Source organism: Neomonachus schauinslandi, chromosome 3 (genome assembly GCF_002201575.2).
Source record: "Neomonachus schauinslandi chromosome 3, ASM220157v2, whole genome shotgun sequence".
In the NCBI taxonomy this organism is placed as follows: Eukaryota; Metazoa; Chordata; class Mammalia; order Carnivora; family Phocidae; genus Neomonachus; species Neomonachus schauinslandi.
In genome coordinates, this window is record NC_058405.1 from 66,243,213 (window position 1) to 66,260,454 (window position 17,242).

The following is a 17,242-nucleotide window of genomic DNA, read 5'->3' on the forward strand; positions in this document are numbered from 1 at the left end:
TCTACGTCAGTGCTTGTACTTAGTAGGTAGCCTTTAAATGGCCATAGAAGGACTAAACCCACAAACATGCTCTGCTTGACTTGATTTCTGTTCTGAAGGGCAAATATTAAAACTATACCAGAAAATCTTAGGAGACTCACTCACTTTCCAGAAATCTGTACAGTTCTCTTCAGTGGGCCTACCTCCAATCCTTTTTGGACTGAGGCAGAGTACACACACGTATTTATTTTAAACAACTCTCAAATGGCATCAGGATAAATATTAAGCTGTGATCAAGTTCATATTGTGATTTTGCCCTTTCATTAAGACAATCTATTCCCTACACTTAACATTTATTTATTTATTTTTAATACTAAACTGAATCCCTCTTCCTTGTGATCCAGATCACATGCCTTCGTGACCTAAAAGTTCTTATTCCAATATTTACCTTTTGGCTGTCTTGTAATCCTGTCTACCAGTAATTCCTTAACCCCTGATTTAAAAATATACAGATCTTTCTGATCTTGAAAAAGCATGCTGCCTCCTCTGAGTTCTCTTTCTTGTCACTACCAACCCGTTTGAATGGGGAGTGAGCACCTACTGATTTTCTTCACCTCTCCCCCGTTCTATGTTTTCTGTTCTCCCCCACTTTTAGAAAGTCATCAATGTCTTCTTTCTGTCAAGAGTGAGGTACTTTGTATGGGAAGGTGCCCAGGGATATACACAGCCCATTCTGTAATCTATGAAGCACAGCAGCTGAGTGGTTGTTCTGAGAACTACTCCCGATGTAGGAGAAAATGCCTCCCCTTCATGCGAACCTTGGGCAGGGTTCTAAATCCTTCCCAGACTCCCTAAATCATAATGAATGTCCTCCATATTCTCATAGCACTTTTTTTCCCCTTTATCATGAAATTCAACGCACAGTTCTTTACATAGGTCTGTTTGCTCAGACTGTTGATCTTTGCAGGTCAAGGCTGTGACTTACTTCTAAGAGAGTCCAAAAACATTTGCTGAATATAGAAGTGGGGCAACGGTGGGACATTTGTGCAAAACTGAAAGCACAGAAAAGGAAAAGCACAGTAGTAGAGAAAACGTCGGAGTGCTTACTTTTATAATTCAGTACTACAAAGACAGTGACGTCAACAAACGTTGTTAAATGCTTACTCAATGCTGAGGGATAAGAAATCAGATACCAGCCTGTCCTCAAGAAGTTTGCAGCCCACGAGGACATAAGATGAGTGGTAATCAGGGCACACAGTAGGTAGAGGACCACGGTGGAGGCCATCCTGGAGTGCAAGGGAGCCCAGGAGTGATGTCTACATCAGACTCAGGGTAGAGCAGGGCACAGGGAGAGCAGGGCTGTTAGGAAAGGGCCTTCCAGAAAAGGGACATGAGCTGAGGTCTGAATGATAAGTAGGAATTCTGGCTAGCTGACAGCAAAAAAAGATAATCGGAAGTCGCGTTTTAAAAAAATTCAACATAGGGCGCCTGGGTGGCTCAGCCGTTAAGCGTCTGCCTTCGGCTCAGGTCATGATCCCGGGGTCGAGTCCCACATCGGGCTCCCTGCTTGGAGGGAAGCCTGCTTCTCCCTCCCCCACTCCCCCTGCTTGTGTTCCCTCTCTCGCTGTGTCTCTCTCTGTCAAATAAATAAATAAAATCTTAAAAAAAAAAAATTCAACATATGTCTATTTTTCTATACATATTCTGCGTGGGTTGGAGAGACTTAATCTAGCTTTATTTATTCATAAAACATATACTTATTGAGCACCTACTATGTACTGGGTACCATTTTAGATATTTGTGATATTCATCAAACGTAACAGATAGAGATTCGGGCTCTCGTAGAGCTTAACGTTCTAGCCAGGACAGCATAGGCACTTACATTCAGCCAGATGTCACCAGCCAGCAGTCCTTGGGCTAGATAGAAGCAGCTCACAGGTATGGTTTCTATCTCAGCCAACATTTATAGGTCAGAAAATTTCAAACAATAAATTGGATTTTTTGGCGTCTCTCAAAAAACCCACAGGAGGTGATTCATCAGCATTCCGGCACAGCAACACCTGGCTGGTGCCAAGGCAAAGGGCCCTTTTATAATGCCCACAGCTCACAGGACCCAGGCATGTGCTGTCTCTCGGCCCGCTTCACTGGTTTATTCCCTGTCTGACTTCTACAGACTTAGGCATTTGTTAATCCTTTAAAAATCTACTACCAAAATGTTAATTTGTATTACAAGGAAGCTATCCCTTTATAGATCTACAGTAGTCCCGTGTTCACCCTTGGGGTATATGGTCCAAGACCCCAAAGAATGCCTGAAACTGTGGATGGTACTGAACTCTATGTACGCTGTTTTTTCCTATACATACATACCAATGATAAAGTTTAATGAATATGCACGGTGAGAGATTAACAGCAATAACCACTGATAAAATAGAACAATGATAATATACTGTAATAAAAGTTACGTGAATGTGATCTCTCTCTCAAAATACCTTATGGTACTGGGCTCACCTTTCTCCTTAGGATGATGATGTGAGAGGTAAAATGCCTATCTGATGAGGGGCGCCTGGGTGGCTCAGTCGGTTAAGTGTCTGCCTTTGGCTCAGGTCATGATCTCAGGGTCTTGGGATGGAGCCTCAGCAGGGAGTCTGCTTCTCCCTCTCCCTCTGCCCCACGCACCCCTCACTCCCGCTCGTGCTCTCTCTCAAATAAAATCTTTAGAAAAAAATGCCTAACCGATAGGATGAAGTGAGGTAATGAGGTAGGCACTGTGACTTAACATCAAGCTACTGCTGACCTTCTGAGGCTAGGTCAGAATCACTGCTTCCAGAACATGGCTGACCTCAGGTCACTGAAACCATGGAAAGCCAAACAGTGGATAAGGGGAGCCTACCGCATTGCACTTTCCACTGAAGCAGGAATGAACTGATACTGTATGTGTGAGCTCATGACTTTTATAATGTGTATGAGAGAAGAGTAAAACTTGGGAAATAACTCTGTCAATCTAACTTCATCGAATCTCAGCTGTTATCCATTGTGAGAAGTGTCACTAATTTATATACTATTAAGAAGTAAAAAAATGTTGCCAATTCAACTATGATCCACTATTGATTGCAAGACACACTGTGATATGGAGTGCTGAGAAGTGACAATGACAGGCATCTCAGAATCAGTAAGTGATAGTAACATTTTATACATAATACACAGCAATAGAAGTCTTGCACACTTCATATAAATCTAGCATAGGTAATAGACTTAAAACAGAAGATTTTTCAAAACAAATCTGACTGACAAAATCTTTGGTGTTTTACAAATAAGAAAGACCATGTATTTATGGGTCTTTAGTGGGATAAGATGAAAATACGGATCTGCTGATACTTAAATAATATTCTTTCTTAGGCCTTTGTAATCGTTGAATGTGGCATCTTAGACTAAAGCTGCTTATGTGCATCCACTTTAATTAATTGCGTGTGTGTTTTCTCCCTTTTAACCAGCACTCAGATCAAAACAGAGGGCTTTGGTACGGAACTGGAAGTTTCCACATCTTGAGCTGGGTGGTGTCTTCGTGGGAGTATATATATATATATACATATACATATATATACACACATATATGTATATATATGGGATGGTAGCGCCCTCATGCCCCTCCACAGCAATTTTCCCCACGCCTCACCCTCTGCCAGGTTAATCACGATTTTGATGATAATTAAATTGCACCAACAAAATTATCATTGATTATTTTTTCTTTTCTTGAACTTCTGATAAGTAGAATCATACAGTACCTCTTTTCATGCCTGCCTTTTTTTGATCAACATGCCTGGGAGATTCATCCCTACTCTTCTGTGTATCAATGTTTTGTTGTCGTTGTGGCCATTATAGTGTCCCACTGTATCCGTCTACCACAACAGATTGATTCTGTCCATGGGTATTTGGGCTGCTAACAGTTTCAGGTTATCATGAATAAAGTAGCTTAGAAAATTCTTGCACGTGTCTTTTGATGGAGGTGAGCAGTCATTTTTGTTGGGTGCATAACCTAGGTATTGGGTTGCCAAGTTAGAGGGTAGGAATATTTTGTTTTACGGCCGAGTTGTTCTCCAAAGTGACTCTACTGATTCTGTGTATTTATTTGTATAAGTATCTGTGAATTCAGAATGCAGTGGTCAAAGCTGTAAGTAAAGTGATGATTCAGACTATGTGATCTTTGAGGGTACAGATCTGCTGAAACTCTTACATATCAAACTCAACTTTATCTCAGAAAATAATCATATAAGGAAATCCGCTTAATTTCCTCACCAGAAATTGTTCAGATAGGAACGATAAGTAAGTTAGTTTCTTAAGAGTTTTATATTTTAATTGTTATATGGATTCTTACTTATTGTTATAAAAACTATTTGGTTGAATACTGAGCTGTTACCATGTACTTAGTATTTATTTATTTATTTTTAATTAATTTATTATTTTTTTTAGCATTTATTTTTCTCCCCAGCTAAGACTCATCAAGAAACAGGTAGGTCATAAGATTAGAAAAAAAAAGTTTCTTTTTTTTTCACACTTTGGAGGGACATCTAAAATATGGAATTTTTCAGGGGTAAGCAGAGAAGTAAAGAAAAACGTGACCTAAGTTATGAAGAGCAGCACAAAATAAGTAAACCTGAACAGGACTTTCAGATTTCATTACACACATAGGACACACAATTCAGTTTTACCTGCTTATATGTAATATAAAGCTCCCATTAGGGCACGTTCCTATTAGGGACAGTTTCCTGTTTTTCTCCTCCCTACTTTCTTGTTAGGCCCGCTTTGTAAAATCCTTCCTGACCCACCTACCAAGTTACAAAATTACCCACATTTTCACAAGCTCTCCTTTTTTTCTCCCTTATTTTCAACAAGCTCTCTCTTAGGCTTATGTTACTTAAAGGTCAGGACCAGGGGTACAGCTGCGTCATCTATGCCCTGCAAAACGGTGCCCAGTTGGGGGGCAAATGAGGGATAGAATCTACCTCAAATGTCAAAGGAAGGAGCATCTTTTATTATTTATCTTTTTAATGAGGGCTTCTTTTTTAATTTGCACCAAGGGGCCATATGCGTTAGCTGTGGCTGCAACACGTACCTTATTCCTTTGACCTGCTGCACCTCTTGCTTAATTGCTTTTGTCTCCTTCTTGCCTTCCCTCCCCCCCCCAAATTCTACCTCCTCTATAATACACATACAGAGCTGGGATTAAATCCTCACAAGAGGAAGTAAACACGCTGTGGTTTATGTGCATTATACATACGCCTGCTAATATGAAGATTTCATAGCCAGGGTAAAATTACATATGGCAATGAGTAAGTGATAGTTCAGAATGATGTTTAAATTACTGATAAATTCAAAATATTCTAAAAGAAAGAAATTACTATTTAGGTGAATAAATATGTTTTCTCCCTCCCCTTGGGTTTACTAGTTATCTAGTGTACACCACCTCCGGTACCCAAGAGATAAAAACTTTGGTTAATCTTGTCTTTTCCACAATGCAGGTAAATTTAACTCAGATACATTTTTCTCCTGTAGAATCTTTACAACTTCTAGTCTTTTTTATAAACGTAATTTAGTATTGTCTTTCTGATGAAATGTCATAAGGTCTAAGTGCCATGAGAAAGTGTGAGGAAGCTAATAAGGTAAAGCTGTCAAATGACCTAGTTCATCCATTTTGCTTGGTTTATGCCATCTTTTAAATTGTTTTCCAGAAAAGTCAGCATTTTATAAAGTACGACAGGTCGTGCTACCCACAAGGCTAAAATCAGACTACGCTGAAATTACTAGTTAATTATTGATAATTTTCAGAAAATTCAAGATAAAAATAGCAAAAGTGATTCCTTGGGAACACAGAAAAGGATTTTCCAAAAATTTCCTTAGGATTGTGTTATCTCATTTTATAGCTCATATTTAGCGAGATTTTATTTTAATGCTTTAAAGTGGATATTATTTTTTTTACCAGAAAATACATGTTTGACATATAATTAAAAATACATAGGTGATTTATATCATCTTTCTGTGCTACCTCCAATTCTCCCAGTTCTATACCAAATAGGGGGAAAAAATGGAATTTTGAGAAGTCTGAAATGATAAAAGAAAAGATTACTTAATGGCAGACTGTATTTTAACTGATATGCTTTTGTTTCTGGTTTATTGTTGTAATAAAACAAGATCATATAAAGCATTACTTTTTAATGCTAGAAAAATGGGAGCAAAATAAATCAAGAAAATAATATCTGCACTTTATTATTTCTTGCTTTACAAACATTAAACTATATAAAAAATTAAAAATGCTATTTTATATTCAACTGCTTCTAATTTTTCATAGAAACTACACAATAGAAGAACAAACGTGTTTCCTTTTAACAATCAACTGCATTAAGGCTAAGTCTATACTAGCAAAATTATTAGACTATTTCAGCAAATACTTAATAACTCAAGTAAAAAAAGCACCACATTTGCTGTAACTATCAGACTATGTTAGACAGTGTTGAGGGAGAGGATTCTGATGGTTCATTTACCTGCCTCAGTGCTTGGTTTTATTCTTTTGGTATAAACCTAAAAGAAATAAAGAGGAGAATTATCCTCTTGCCGATTCCTATTCCCTCCTTGGACTGATGAGTTATAATGATGATATTACATACCTGACTTAACAAATTAACACGAACAGTGAATGGGAAAAGCAAGCACCATGTCCTTTGGATTAAAAAAAATGCTCTGTCCAGAACAGTTTTTCTTCAAATCAGGTCAGTGCTGTTGGTGGCAAGCTCACTCAATTTTTATATTTAAAAATAAGTATAAGTCAACTCAGGTAGGAAAAGTACATGTATTTTAATGCGTCAGGTAGCGGCTCTTCTCGCTGGGATGCCTTAAATAAATTTGCCTAAAGCGGTGACTAACTCAGGGGGAACACAGACGTGAGCTGGATCATCTTCCTTTCCCCCCGGGAGACTGGCCTCCAGAGACTGCATCCCTACCACTCTCTTGCTCCTCTATCTTCCCACTCTTTTCGGCCAATGAGAGCTCAGGACAGGAGACAGGAAGGGGATGTAAAATTTATCCTGTGGTCCTTCCTTGCCAGGTCCTAGTTTGGCAGTGGCTGGATTGCAGTCTTCTCTCTAAGGCCACAACTCCACATCATGGAGCCCACTGGGGCTCGATCTCATGCCAATGAGATCATGACCTGAGCTGAAACCAAGAGTCAGATGCTGAACCGACTGAGCCACACAGGCACCCCAGCGGATGACGTCTTAAAGACTCTTCCAGGTTTTTTGTTCTTTGTTCACTTTTGGGGTGATCATTAAATAGTACATAGTTGTAAAGGACCCAACCCAGAAATGCATAATGAAATGTGAGAAGAATCAGTACAATGTCCCTGCCAAATTCTCCCTGGTTGAATCAATGTATATAAAGCAAACTCAAGGCTGGATGAATCGGAAGATGGAAGTTGGGGGAAGGCAGTGGTGGAGGAGGAGGAGTGTTAGTACCAGTGACGACCTTTCCTCACCATACAAAATAAGTTCACTTGGAGTGTCTGATCATGGAAAGGAAATAATAATGAAAATAATAAAAGTTGAGAAGATTTGCCTGGAAGTGGAATGACATCAAGACAAAGGTTTACCAGGTGGTGGTATAAACATCACAAAATGAAATCATATACTTTTATTAGGCTAAAATCAAAATCAAAATAGTATTGCATGTATTTGGCAGAACAAAGTGCTCTTCTTTGATTTTGACATAAATGGGAAACAATAATTTAGATATACTATATTGAGATTTCAAATGGCTTTAAATAGGTTCATTATCAATATGTTTAAAACCTTGAAAAATGAGCTCTAAACATCTAACTGAAATGCTTAGTATTGAGATTGAGTAATATCTACTTCAACAAACTGAACCATGCAATATGTTTTGAATAATTGTTATTTTATGCTAAGGTAACAACTGTGTAATATAACTGAAATCTATGTTACTAGAAGATAAGGAAATCCCTTCCAGCTATTTTCGTTACAAACAGCAGGCTGCAATTTTCACCCTTCTTCCTTGTGTAAAATATGACTTTAGATGCTTGTGAAAGCATTTGCTGTTAATTTCTGAAAATCAATAATTAGCACTTCTCAACACTATGCAATAAAAATAACACAAAGACGAGAAAAAGCACATCTCACATAAATGACACACATCCCACTGTGACTAGCTGCATTATTTATGCTTTCCTAGTGGACGATTGATGACGATGGACTAGCTAAGGACTGCAGTAATTACAAGGAGAAAAGATAAACCTAAATTAAACATTTATTCACTAATCAAAATTAAATGTGTGTCATTAATTTTCTTGATACTAATTTCTATATAGAAACTTTATTCACTGATTCTTTGCAGTTGCAAGCCTTATTGCTGTTGGGTGAGGAACACACAAACAGACATATTTGAATCTATACTTTTGTTAGTTTTAGGGATCATAATATTCTTCTTGTTCCCCAAATGATTCTTTAAGCTTAAAAGAATACCTAATGTGCAAATATTTCCACTCCCATAATTGAAAATATAGTGGTTTTCTTTCTATTTTATTTTATTTTATTTTATTTTATTTCTTTCTATTTTAATTTGGCTTTTGAATTTGCTGACATTTTTAACTCTAAAACTTCCAGTAATTATAGGGGGAAAATGAAGGTGGTTTTAAGAAATCTTTATCAGCCATTTTGTTGATCATTTGTTGCAATCACGTCTCAGAATAAATGCGCAGGAGAAAAACCCTGAATATGCCCCATGTGAAGACAATTAGGCTTCATGGCCATTGTAAATGGACAACATTGTGCTACAACCCACTCACGCGATCCACAAGGGGGGTGTTGCTATCCCTTGTCAGACAGAAGAAAGGAGTTAGAAATGGGGGAAGGAAAAGACAAGGGATAACAAATTCACAGAAAGAATAAGCAATGACCAGACAGCCATCAATGTCGTCACTACAAATACCTTCATTTACATCATTAGGATGAAAAGTGGGTTAATTTTTTCCTTATACATTTTATGAGTTCATCTTCTAGGAAAGCCAACATTGTAGGCTGTTTTGGTTAAAGACATGTCTGTCTTGTTGGTTCTTGACAGCCTTATCATGTCAGGTTTCTGTAGTAGCAGGAATGGTTCAGCAAGAAAATAAAGTGAAAACTGAAGGAATCTATTCTACTTCCTTTGGGCATATTCTCACTATAGCAGAGCCAAAGGAATGCTTTGTTATCCCTGTCAGATCAAAGAAAGAGATAAACACAGAAAATATAATCTAAGAAGACCAAGAAATATTAGTAACGAAAAATTAGACTAAAAATGGCACACTTTTAGAACTACTGGTAATATTAAAATTTATTATTTAGTGTTTTAATATTTCCAGCATAGATGAATGTGTATATATGTATAAGTAAATAAATACTGCATGGCCCATATGTTCTAGTAGTTTGCCAGCAAAATAGCCTTTTACATAGGCTTGTGTATCTACCTCTTACTGTCAAAGAGAAATCATTTAAGTCATTTTTCAGTTTGGCAGTGTCGACTATACATATGATGATATAGAGAAATGAATTATTAAAACAAAAGTTCTTCCAAGGTATTTCATTTAATTATGCTTTTAGGTAAAATAACCAATGTCTGTGTAGTGCTTTATGGTTTACAAGTAGTATTTTCCCATATCTTTTCTCATACGATCCTCAAATACAGACCTATGAGTTATGTATCATTTCTGTTATCATTTTATAGGTGGGAAAACCAAGGTACATAAAAGTAAAGTGACTCAATGTCTCAAATTTTAATGACTGGCTGTGATAAAACTTATTATCTGGTTTCCACCTTTCTATCATTTTTTATTGCCTACTAGATACCATATAATCACACTCTAAGGCAGACAGACTTGAGTAATTACATCCATGATCAAAAGAGTGATCCATTTTAGACACAATTTTAGAATGCAATATTTTTCACTCATTATAAGAGTACAGTAAAAAAAAAATTGTGACATTTAATTTGTAATCTCTACTAACCAACCACTGACTATGCCATAATCCCCTAGTGCCTTTGGAACTCCTAAAGACTGACAAAACAAGTTTTTCTGGAATGTAGTTAAAATAAACAATGAACAAAATGGCTGAGAAAGATTTCTTTCTTTCTTCCTTCTTTATTTTTTTAAAAATATTTTATTCATTCACCTGAGAGAGAGACAGCGAGAGAGGGAACATAAGCAGAGGGAGTGTGAGAGGGAGAAGCAGGCTCCCTGGCAGGGAGCCCGACATGGGACTCGATCCCAGGACCCTGAGGATCATGACCTGAGCCGAAGGCAGATGCCTAACGACGGAGCCACCAGGGGCCCCCCTTTCTTTCTTTTTTTAGAGAGAGAGAGAGCACGCGCAAGTGAGGGGAGGGTCAGAGGAAAAGAGAATCTTAAGCAGGCTCCACACCCAGTGCTGAGCCCGACTCAGGGCTTGATCTTACAACCCTGAGATCATGACCTGAGCTGAAATCAAGAGTTGGACACTTAACCAACTGAGCCACCCAGGCACCTCACTGAGAAAGATTTCTTAAAACCATCTTAAAATTTCCCTTATAATTCCTGGAAGTTTTACTGAGTTGAGAGTTTTAAGAAATTCAAAAGCACAAACAAAATAGAAAGAAAAACCTTACAGGTTAAATTAGTGAAATGGCAATACACATTAGGTGTTCCTCATTTTTAAGAATCATTTTGAAAGTAAGAAGAATATCATCTCTAAAACTAGTATCAGTAAATACTGTTATTTTAAAATTCCTAGAAAGTAATGGGATTAAAGCAACCCGACCTGAGAATCAGGAGACCTCACCTAAACCTGACTCTGATGCTACATAAATGGGTGTCCTTGAAAAAATTATTTAATAAATAAGAGTGTTGGCCTAGCTTAATGGTTTTTAATTGGAGATGTATATGAAATGCCTGGAAAGGTTTTTGTTTTTCAAAATAAACCTGCTTGAACCCTTTCCCTGAATATCCTGAGATGCCCATGGGATGGGCAGTGGGACAGTGGATAGGAAGTTAGATGGGGTTAGATGGATATGGCAGGTGTATTTGAAAATAGTCAAGGGGCTGGGGATATAGAAAAAATTAGAGTTTAAAATTTGAAACTAGGTGATAGGTACACTGAAGTTCATCACACCATTCTGTCTCCTTTTGTAGGAGGGGGAGAAAAGCTTTCCAGATCTTCTTATACACCTTTAGTAGACAGTGCTTCTTAAACTTCAATGTCTCAGACAACTCACTAGGGATCTCCTTAAATGCATGTTCTGATTTAGTAGGTTGGGAAGGTCTGAGAATCTGAAGTTCTCACAAGTTCCTCGGTGATGGTGTTACTATTGGTCTATGGACTACATTTGAGTAGAAAGGAATTAGAACACCATGGGACCAGATAACTACTAACTAGAATATTCTATTTCCTCAGCAGGTCATAGGATGGAGTTTCTTGGCCATCATTTGGGAAGTAAAAATATAAAGCAAATCACATCATTTTTATTAATATGTAAAAATGGTAAGAAAGAATATTCATTACCATGCTTAAAATTACTGCTCAAATAGTCAGTTGAGCTCATCTATGAAATAATGTGTCTAGAAGATTATGATGTAAGCCAAGACTTAAGACAATTTAAATAATATCTAATATCCAACAGATTTAGTGTTTACATATTAAGAAGAGCTTTGTACCAGAACTGTTCTGTCATGTTTCTGCCCAGAGGCTGTCATGATGAAGTTTATTATCAGTTACTGCTTTACAAGTATAAAATAAGTTAAGCTGTCATATTTTTCTCAGGCAAAGATCCTAAGCTGTCAAAGAATGTCAATTTTAAATCTGACATAGAGAAGAAAATTATCTGTTATTCTGACCTTTAATTTCTTGACATTTTAATGCCATAATTGCTGTGGTTAGTGCTGCTTCATGATTTCAACCTGTCAAGGAAGAATGAATCAATAACCTTAAGCCATTTCTCAAATTTTAGCCCTAACTTCAAAGCTCGAAGTTATAGGCAGATTGTGGGATATATATATATATGTATTTTTTTTAGGGACATATATTGATATTCATATATTAAATATTTATTGTTTAAATCAGTGTTTAAGCATCAAAAAAGTCATCTTCCTTAGGCTAGTTGGAGTTTAGTGTAACTATAACCTTTCTTTGGTTTTATCTATGTGAAATGTAATGATCTTAGTATTTAAAAAATACAAAGACAAACATTATCAAAAAGAAGAAGTTGATTAAGCTAGATAAGAGGGCTAACATTTTGAACACTGCTTTTTTAAGAGTTTGTGTCCAACCACTTAGGTAGGTATCAACATTCTCAAGTCATGGTAGCACAGACCTCTGGGATATCAACATTGATGTTTTCATAAAAACTGTTGTGCCTCCCAGAAGGCATGTAAGGGGGTAGAAATGGCTACCAAATAATGAATATACTGCACTTCATTTCACTTACCTACAGAGTTCTACTGGGTGACAGTAGATGCTAAGCGCTTTTTAGGTGGGCAAACATATGTCACGTATTATTCCTCCTTTATAGAGATAGCAATTGAAGTAGAGGGAGATCTAATGTCTTGGCCAGCATTAGATAGCTCACAGATTTTAGGTGGGTTCCCATCTATTGCAGGTTCTTAAATGATAGTGCAGTATGTTTTTTTTTCCCCCACAGAATATCAGTTTTAATTACTAATATGGTAAGAATGGAAAGTTAAACGTTTCTGAGACTATATTAGGTTTCTGGGGTAGAGGAGATAAGGGTGGGGAGGGGGGAGAAGGACCATTAACTCATGTCCCTTGATATAATTTAATCTGCCATGGCTACAACGTAATAAGCAGTTTCTTAGCGGTCTTAAGGAGGTAAAGCATCTTCCTAAGCAATCTTGAGTTGACACAGGTCCACAGGGTCAGAGCAAATGTGTGTGTGCTTGGGCCTCTGCTGGCTGGCGGAAGGAAGGTAACCGTGTTCCAGGTATGGGCACACTTAGGGTGGATTCTGAGAACGGACATCAGAGTTTTTGGGTCAGAGAGGCAGGCGAGGAGCTGGGGTGGGAGGACATATCTATCACGGAATGACTCTGGAAGTTTCTCTAGTGGAACCTCAGTATTCAGCAATTATGTGCTCAGAATGAGAATGCTAGAGAGAGTCTTGAACTCAGGGCCCCTAGTGCTTGGCAGTCGGCCTCACTATGAGGGAATCAGGAGCAGTAATATATTGTTCAGACCATCTCTATAATAAGCGAACATCATGGCTGAGCCACTCCCATCCAATAAGAACTTTTTGAAAATTATACATTTTCATGTAGTATTTCATTAGGAAGTCCTATAATTTGATAATTAAGGCCCATTACACACTTTTTTCCCCCACTGTCCAAAGCAATGGTGTGACATTTTATAGAAGCAGGTATTTTTATAGAATTTAAATAATAAACACATATCTATGTAAAGAAAGTCTCAATTCTAATTCCATTTTCTTTTTATTTCCATGTATCATTTTATTTACTCTCATTTAAATGTGAAAAATCTGCTATTTTTCTGTCGATTTTAATGCTGTCTTGCACTTTCATTACATACAATATGCTTAAAATATTTTATTTTCCCAAGAGGATTAACTTGCAACCTTCTTTACAAGGACAGAACTCTATAATGGATAAAAATGTATGATCAGATATTCAGGAGCAAAACGGTTTATGGTATTTAAAAGTCAAAAACCAATTTGGAGGTGGTCTTGGGATAAAAGGATAAGCTACTCCAATTCTTTTTTTCTGATTCTAAAGGTATTGGTTCTAAAAGGAGGATGTAATTTGTAAGGTGTTTACAGAACCGGGCAATGGTGTATTGTGAAAAGAGTAATTAAGCTCAGAATTATCTCCTATAAAATAATCTGATTACAGTTTGTACAGGGGGTTCTAAATCAGGTGCGTGTAATGGTTTGCAGAGAAAATCCCTTCTTTCACCCGTGAATTTCATAATATCTGGCTTCTCTCTCCTTCATTCATTCTTTGCCTCTATCCCCTTCTCCCAGCTTCAGGCACTAATCCATTTCCTCCCGCGTACAACATGATATAACACTGTGCCTAATAACGTGCTTATGACGTGTTCTCCGAATATTTAGCCCTAAGGGTCCAATGAGCCCCGATCTCGAGCCTCTCCCTTCTCCTCTTCTCTGCTTGAAGCCATGCAAATGGAGCCATTTTGTTTTTGTAGAGGTAATGTAAGAAATAAGTTTATGGATGCAAATTTTTCTTGTAGAGCTTTATTTCCCTAATCTACAAGTTTTCCACCTCTAAAATTAAAAGTGAAAAAATAAAACAAGCATTCCCCTGACGGGAAATGTAGCCATGATTGCTTGTTTTGCACACAGCAGATGGCCGCTGTCGGGCGGCATGGAGGCTGGGACGTGACTTCCTGGCAGTGACAATAACTTACCCAGCAGCTGTTGCTCCTTTACTCTTTCACCTATCTGAAGTCATTGGGTGCAGTGTGGAAGTGATTTAAATAATATTTTATATGAATATTTTCACTAAAAATACGTGTGCACATAGTAGAGCACATAATTCCCAACTGTTAGCTATAAACTTTCAGGGTAAGAACATACAGGAATAAAAATACTCTACCCTCATCTATTTTATTGATGTATTTTGGAGAACATTCTGGAATAAAATACTCTACCCTCATCTATTTTATTGATGCATTTTGGAGAACATTCTGGAATAAAATACTCTACCCTCATCTATTTTATGAATGCATTTTTTTGAGCATTCTGTCTGGAAGTCTGTAATTTTGCTTTTATTAAGAAAATATATACTGGCAACTCATTTTAATGTGAATGATTCTTATTCAAATATTCAACTAGGTTTCATTAATAACATGCACAGAGCATTAAGCATTTTAATGAAGATGCTGAAATAAAACAAGTAAAATAGGGATATTGAAGTGCATTATATATGTCTACAATTCAAAAGAGAAGAAGAACACAATGGTCTCATTACTTGGTTTTAACATATAATACTCATTTTCCTACATTGTCAAAACCCCGAAATTTATGTTTCGTAAAAATTTATGTTGAAAGGAAATTTATACAGAAAGAGATGGAAAGCCAAATTTGGGTCTGAGAGATGAAAGAAAGTTTTGGAATAATATGGGACTTAACACCTACCTCCCTGAGCACAGGGTCAGTGATACTATCCAGGTTCACAGAGCCTTCATAGGTTAAGTAGTGAAAAACATTCAGAGCACGGACTGCTTCTGGTCCTCGCTGTTTGTAGCCAAATATAAGGTCAATCCACTGATGGAGTTGGCAAGAAACAAATTCACTTTCCAGGGCCTGCAATGAATGAATCAAGAAAGAAATAAAGAGACTGTACAAACTTAGCAAATCTCCCTTTTTCTTACTTTGAAATATTCTACATAAAGAAGTACCATATGCTCTTTGCATTACTGTATTTTATCTATATGTATTAGATGTCCTGTTCCTAGAACAAAATAATAAAACACAGACCTGAATGAAAATTTTCTCTTTCTAAAATGCTTAACTTTTTTGTGGCTCCATTATGTATAGAATACGATTTTTATATTAAATAGATTTCTTAAAAAGATGCATTCATGTTCAAAACAAAAATGATCTGAAGTACCTATTTTAATTTTACAATAATTTCATTTCTCATTTTTAAACATTAATTTAAAACTAAGCAATTTCATTAGAAACTTTGATATACATTTATTTTCCTGCCTAAAGTCTTCAAATTTACCACTAACACTACTAAAAGTGTGTAGCCTTCCTTTGGCTACAAATGAACTCTTGCTTTTACACAGTCTAGGAATTACTGGGCAATTTTACACGTTGGCTAGCTAGTAGGAAATGAATGCAAATTACTGACAGTCAAGGACCATACTAAGCTTCCATAAAGAGTCAGAAAAAAGAGAAGGCCTTTTCATTTCCTAAGAAGCCATCATAAGCTTCCGGGAGGCATCCTGACACGTGGGCACGGAGTTCTGTTCACACCTGTGACATGAACAGTGTCCATTGCTGTGTGGCTCTCTATGCCTCTCACTTACTGCACCCACTTGTCATCAATTTCTTACTGGTTTTAAGAGCACATTGATTTCAGCAACATGAACAAAAGCTGTAGAGCTAGCTTCTTAAATTTCAACTAAGTGTAGCCATATTAAACAATTTTCTAAATTACAGCTGTAACCAAATATGTGAATGAAGTCATTCTCTGGCTTCCTGACGCTGATTTCTAAGGCATTGACACCAATTTGGAATTCACTTAATTAATAAATGATTTCTTAAATCAGCCCTCTGATAATTACATTGAATTTTTTTTAAGCTATAAAATATCTGAATGATACTTTGCAACTTTTCCTGTGATCACATTTTACCAGCAAGTTTATTTCCCTCAACCTCTTGATTTATTTCTTTCAAAAGCTTTGGTATTTTACTTACACCCATTATTGTGGATGTTTCTCATTCAGAAATATAAACAGACTTTATTAAAGGGTAGTTTCTGTACAAAAACTAAACAGAATTCTATATTCTATATATTCTATATTAGTGGTATTGACATAACAGTTCAGACTAGAATATAGGGAAGAAGACTAAAATATAAGAGCGAGGTTGGTTAAAATTCTGTATTGGTTATGTCAATACTGTTGGTTTGGTCGGTATGTATAAATGATTCTGTAAGTGCAGTGTAACTAGTTAATAAAGAAAAAAGTCTATTTAGTAATGTTTTCAGTGCTTGGTGCAATAAATGAAAGAATGAAAACCAAAAAATTATGGAGTGGCTATTGTCCAAATGTATTCATGGGAATTCAAAATAGTAGTAAAGTCAGATATGTTACTTAAAAGAAGATTTTAGGGGCGCCCGGGTGGCTCAGTCAGTTGGGCAACCGACTCTTGGTTTCGGCTCAGGTCATGATCTCGGCTCAGGTCATGGGTTCTGAGATCTAGCCCCGTCAAGGGCTACATGCTCAGTGGGGAGTCGGCTTGAAGATTCTCTCCCTCCCCCCCTCCCCCCACTGGCACGCATGCTCTCTCTCTCGAATACATAAATAAATCTTTAAAAAAATAAATAAAGGAAGATTGTACCAACACCAACACATAATCAGTTAAGCAGCAACCATTTCAAATAAATTTTATTGATACCACTAGACATATTTGGAAAGTATTGATGAAATTTAATATTATTCTGTTAGAGTAAAATAATTATTGAATAAAA

General features: G+C 36.9%; 1 protein-coding gene across 1 annotated transcript in view; it reads right to left on the reverse strand.

Annotated features, from left to right (window-relative positions):
• Nucleotides 1–17,242, reverse strand: part of NBEA (neurobeachin) — a 748,838-nt gene that overhangs the window by 26,598 nt on the left and 704,998 nt on the right. The window contains 1 exon segment of the mRNA XM_044913201.1: nt 15,178–15,345. Within this exon segment, the coding sequence (XP_044769136.1) occupies nt 15,178–15,345 (168 nt within the window).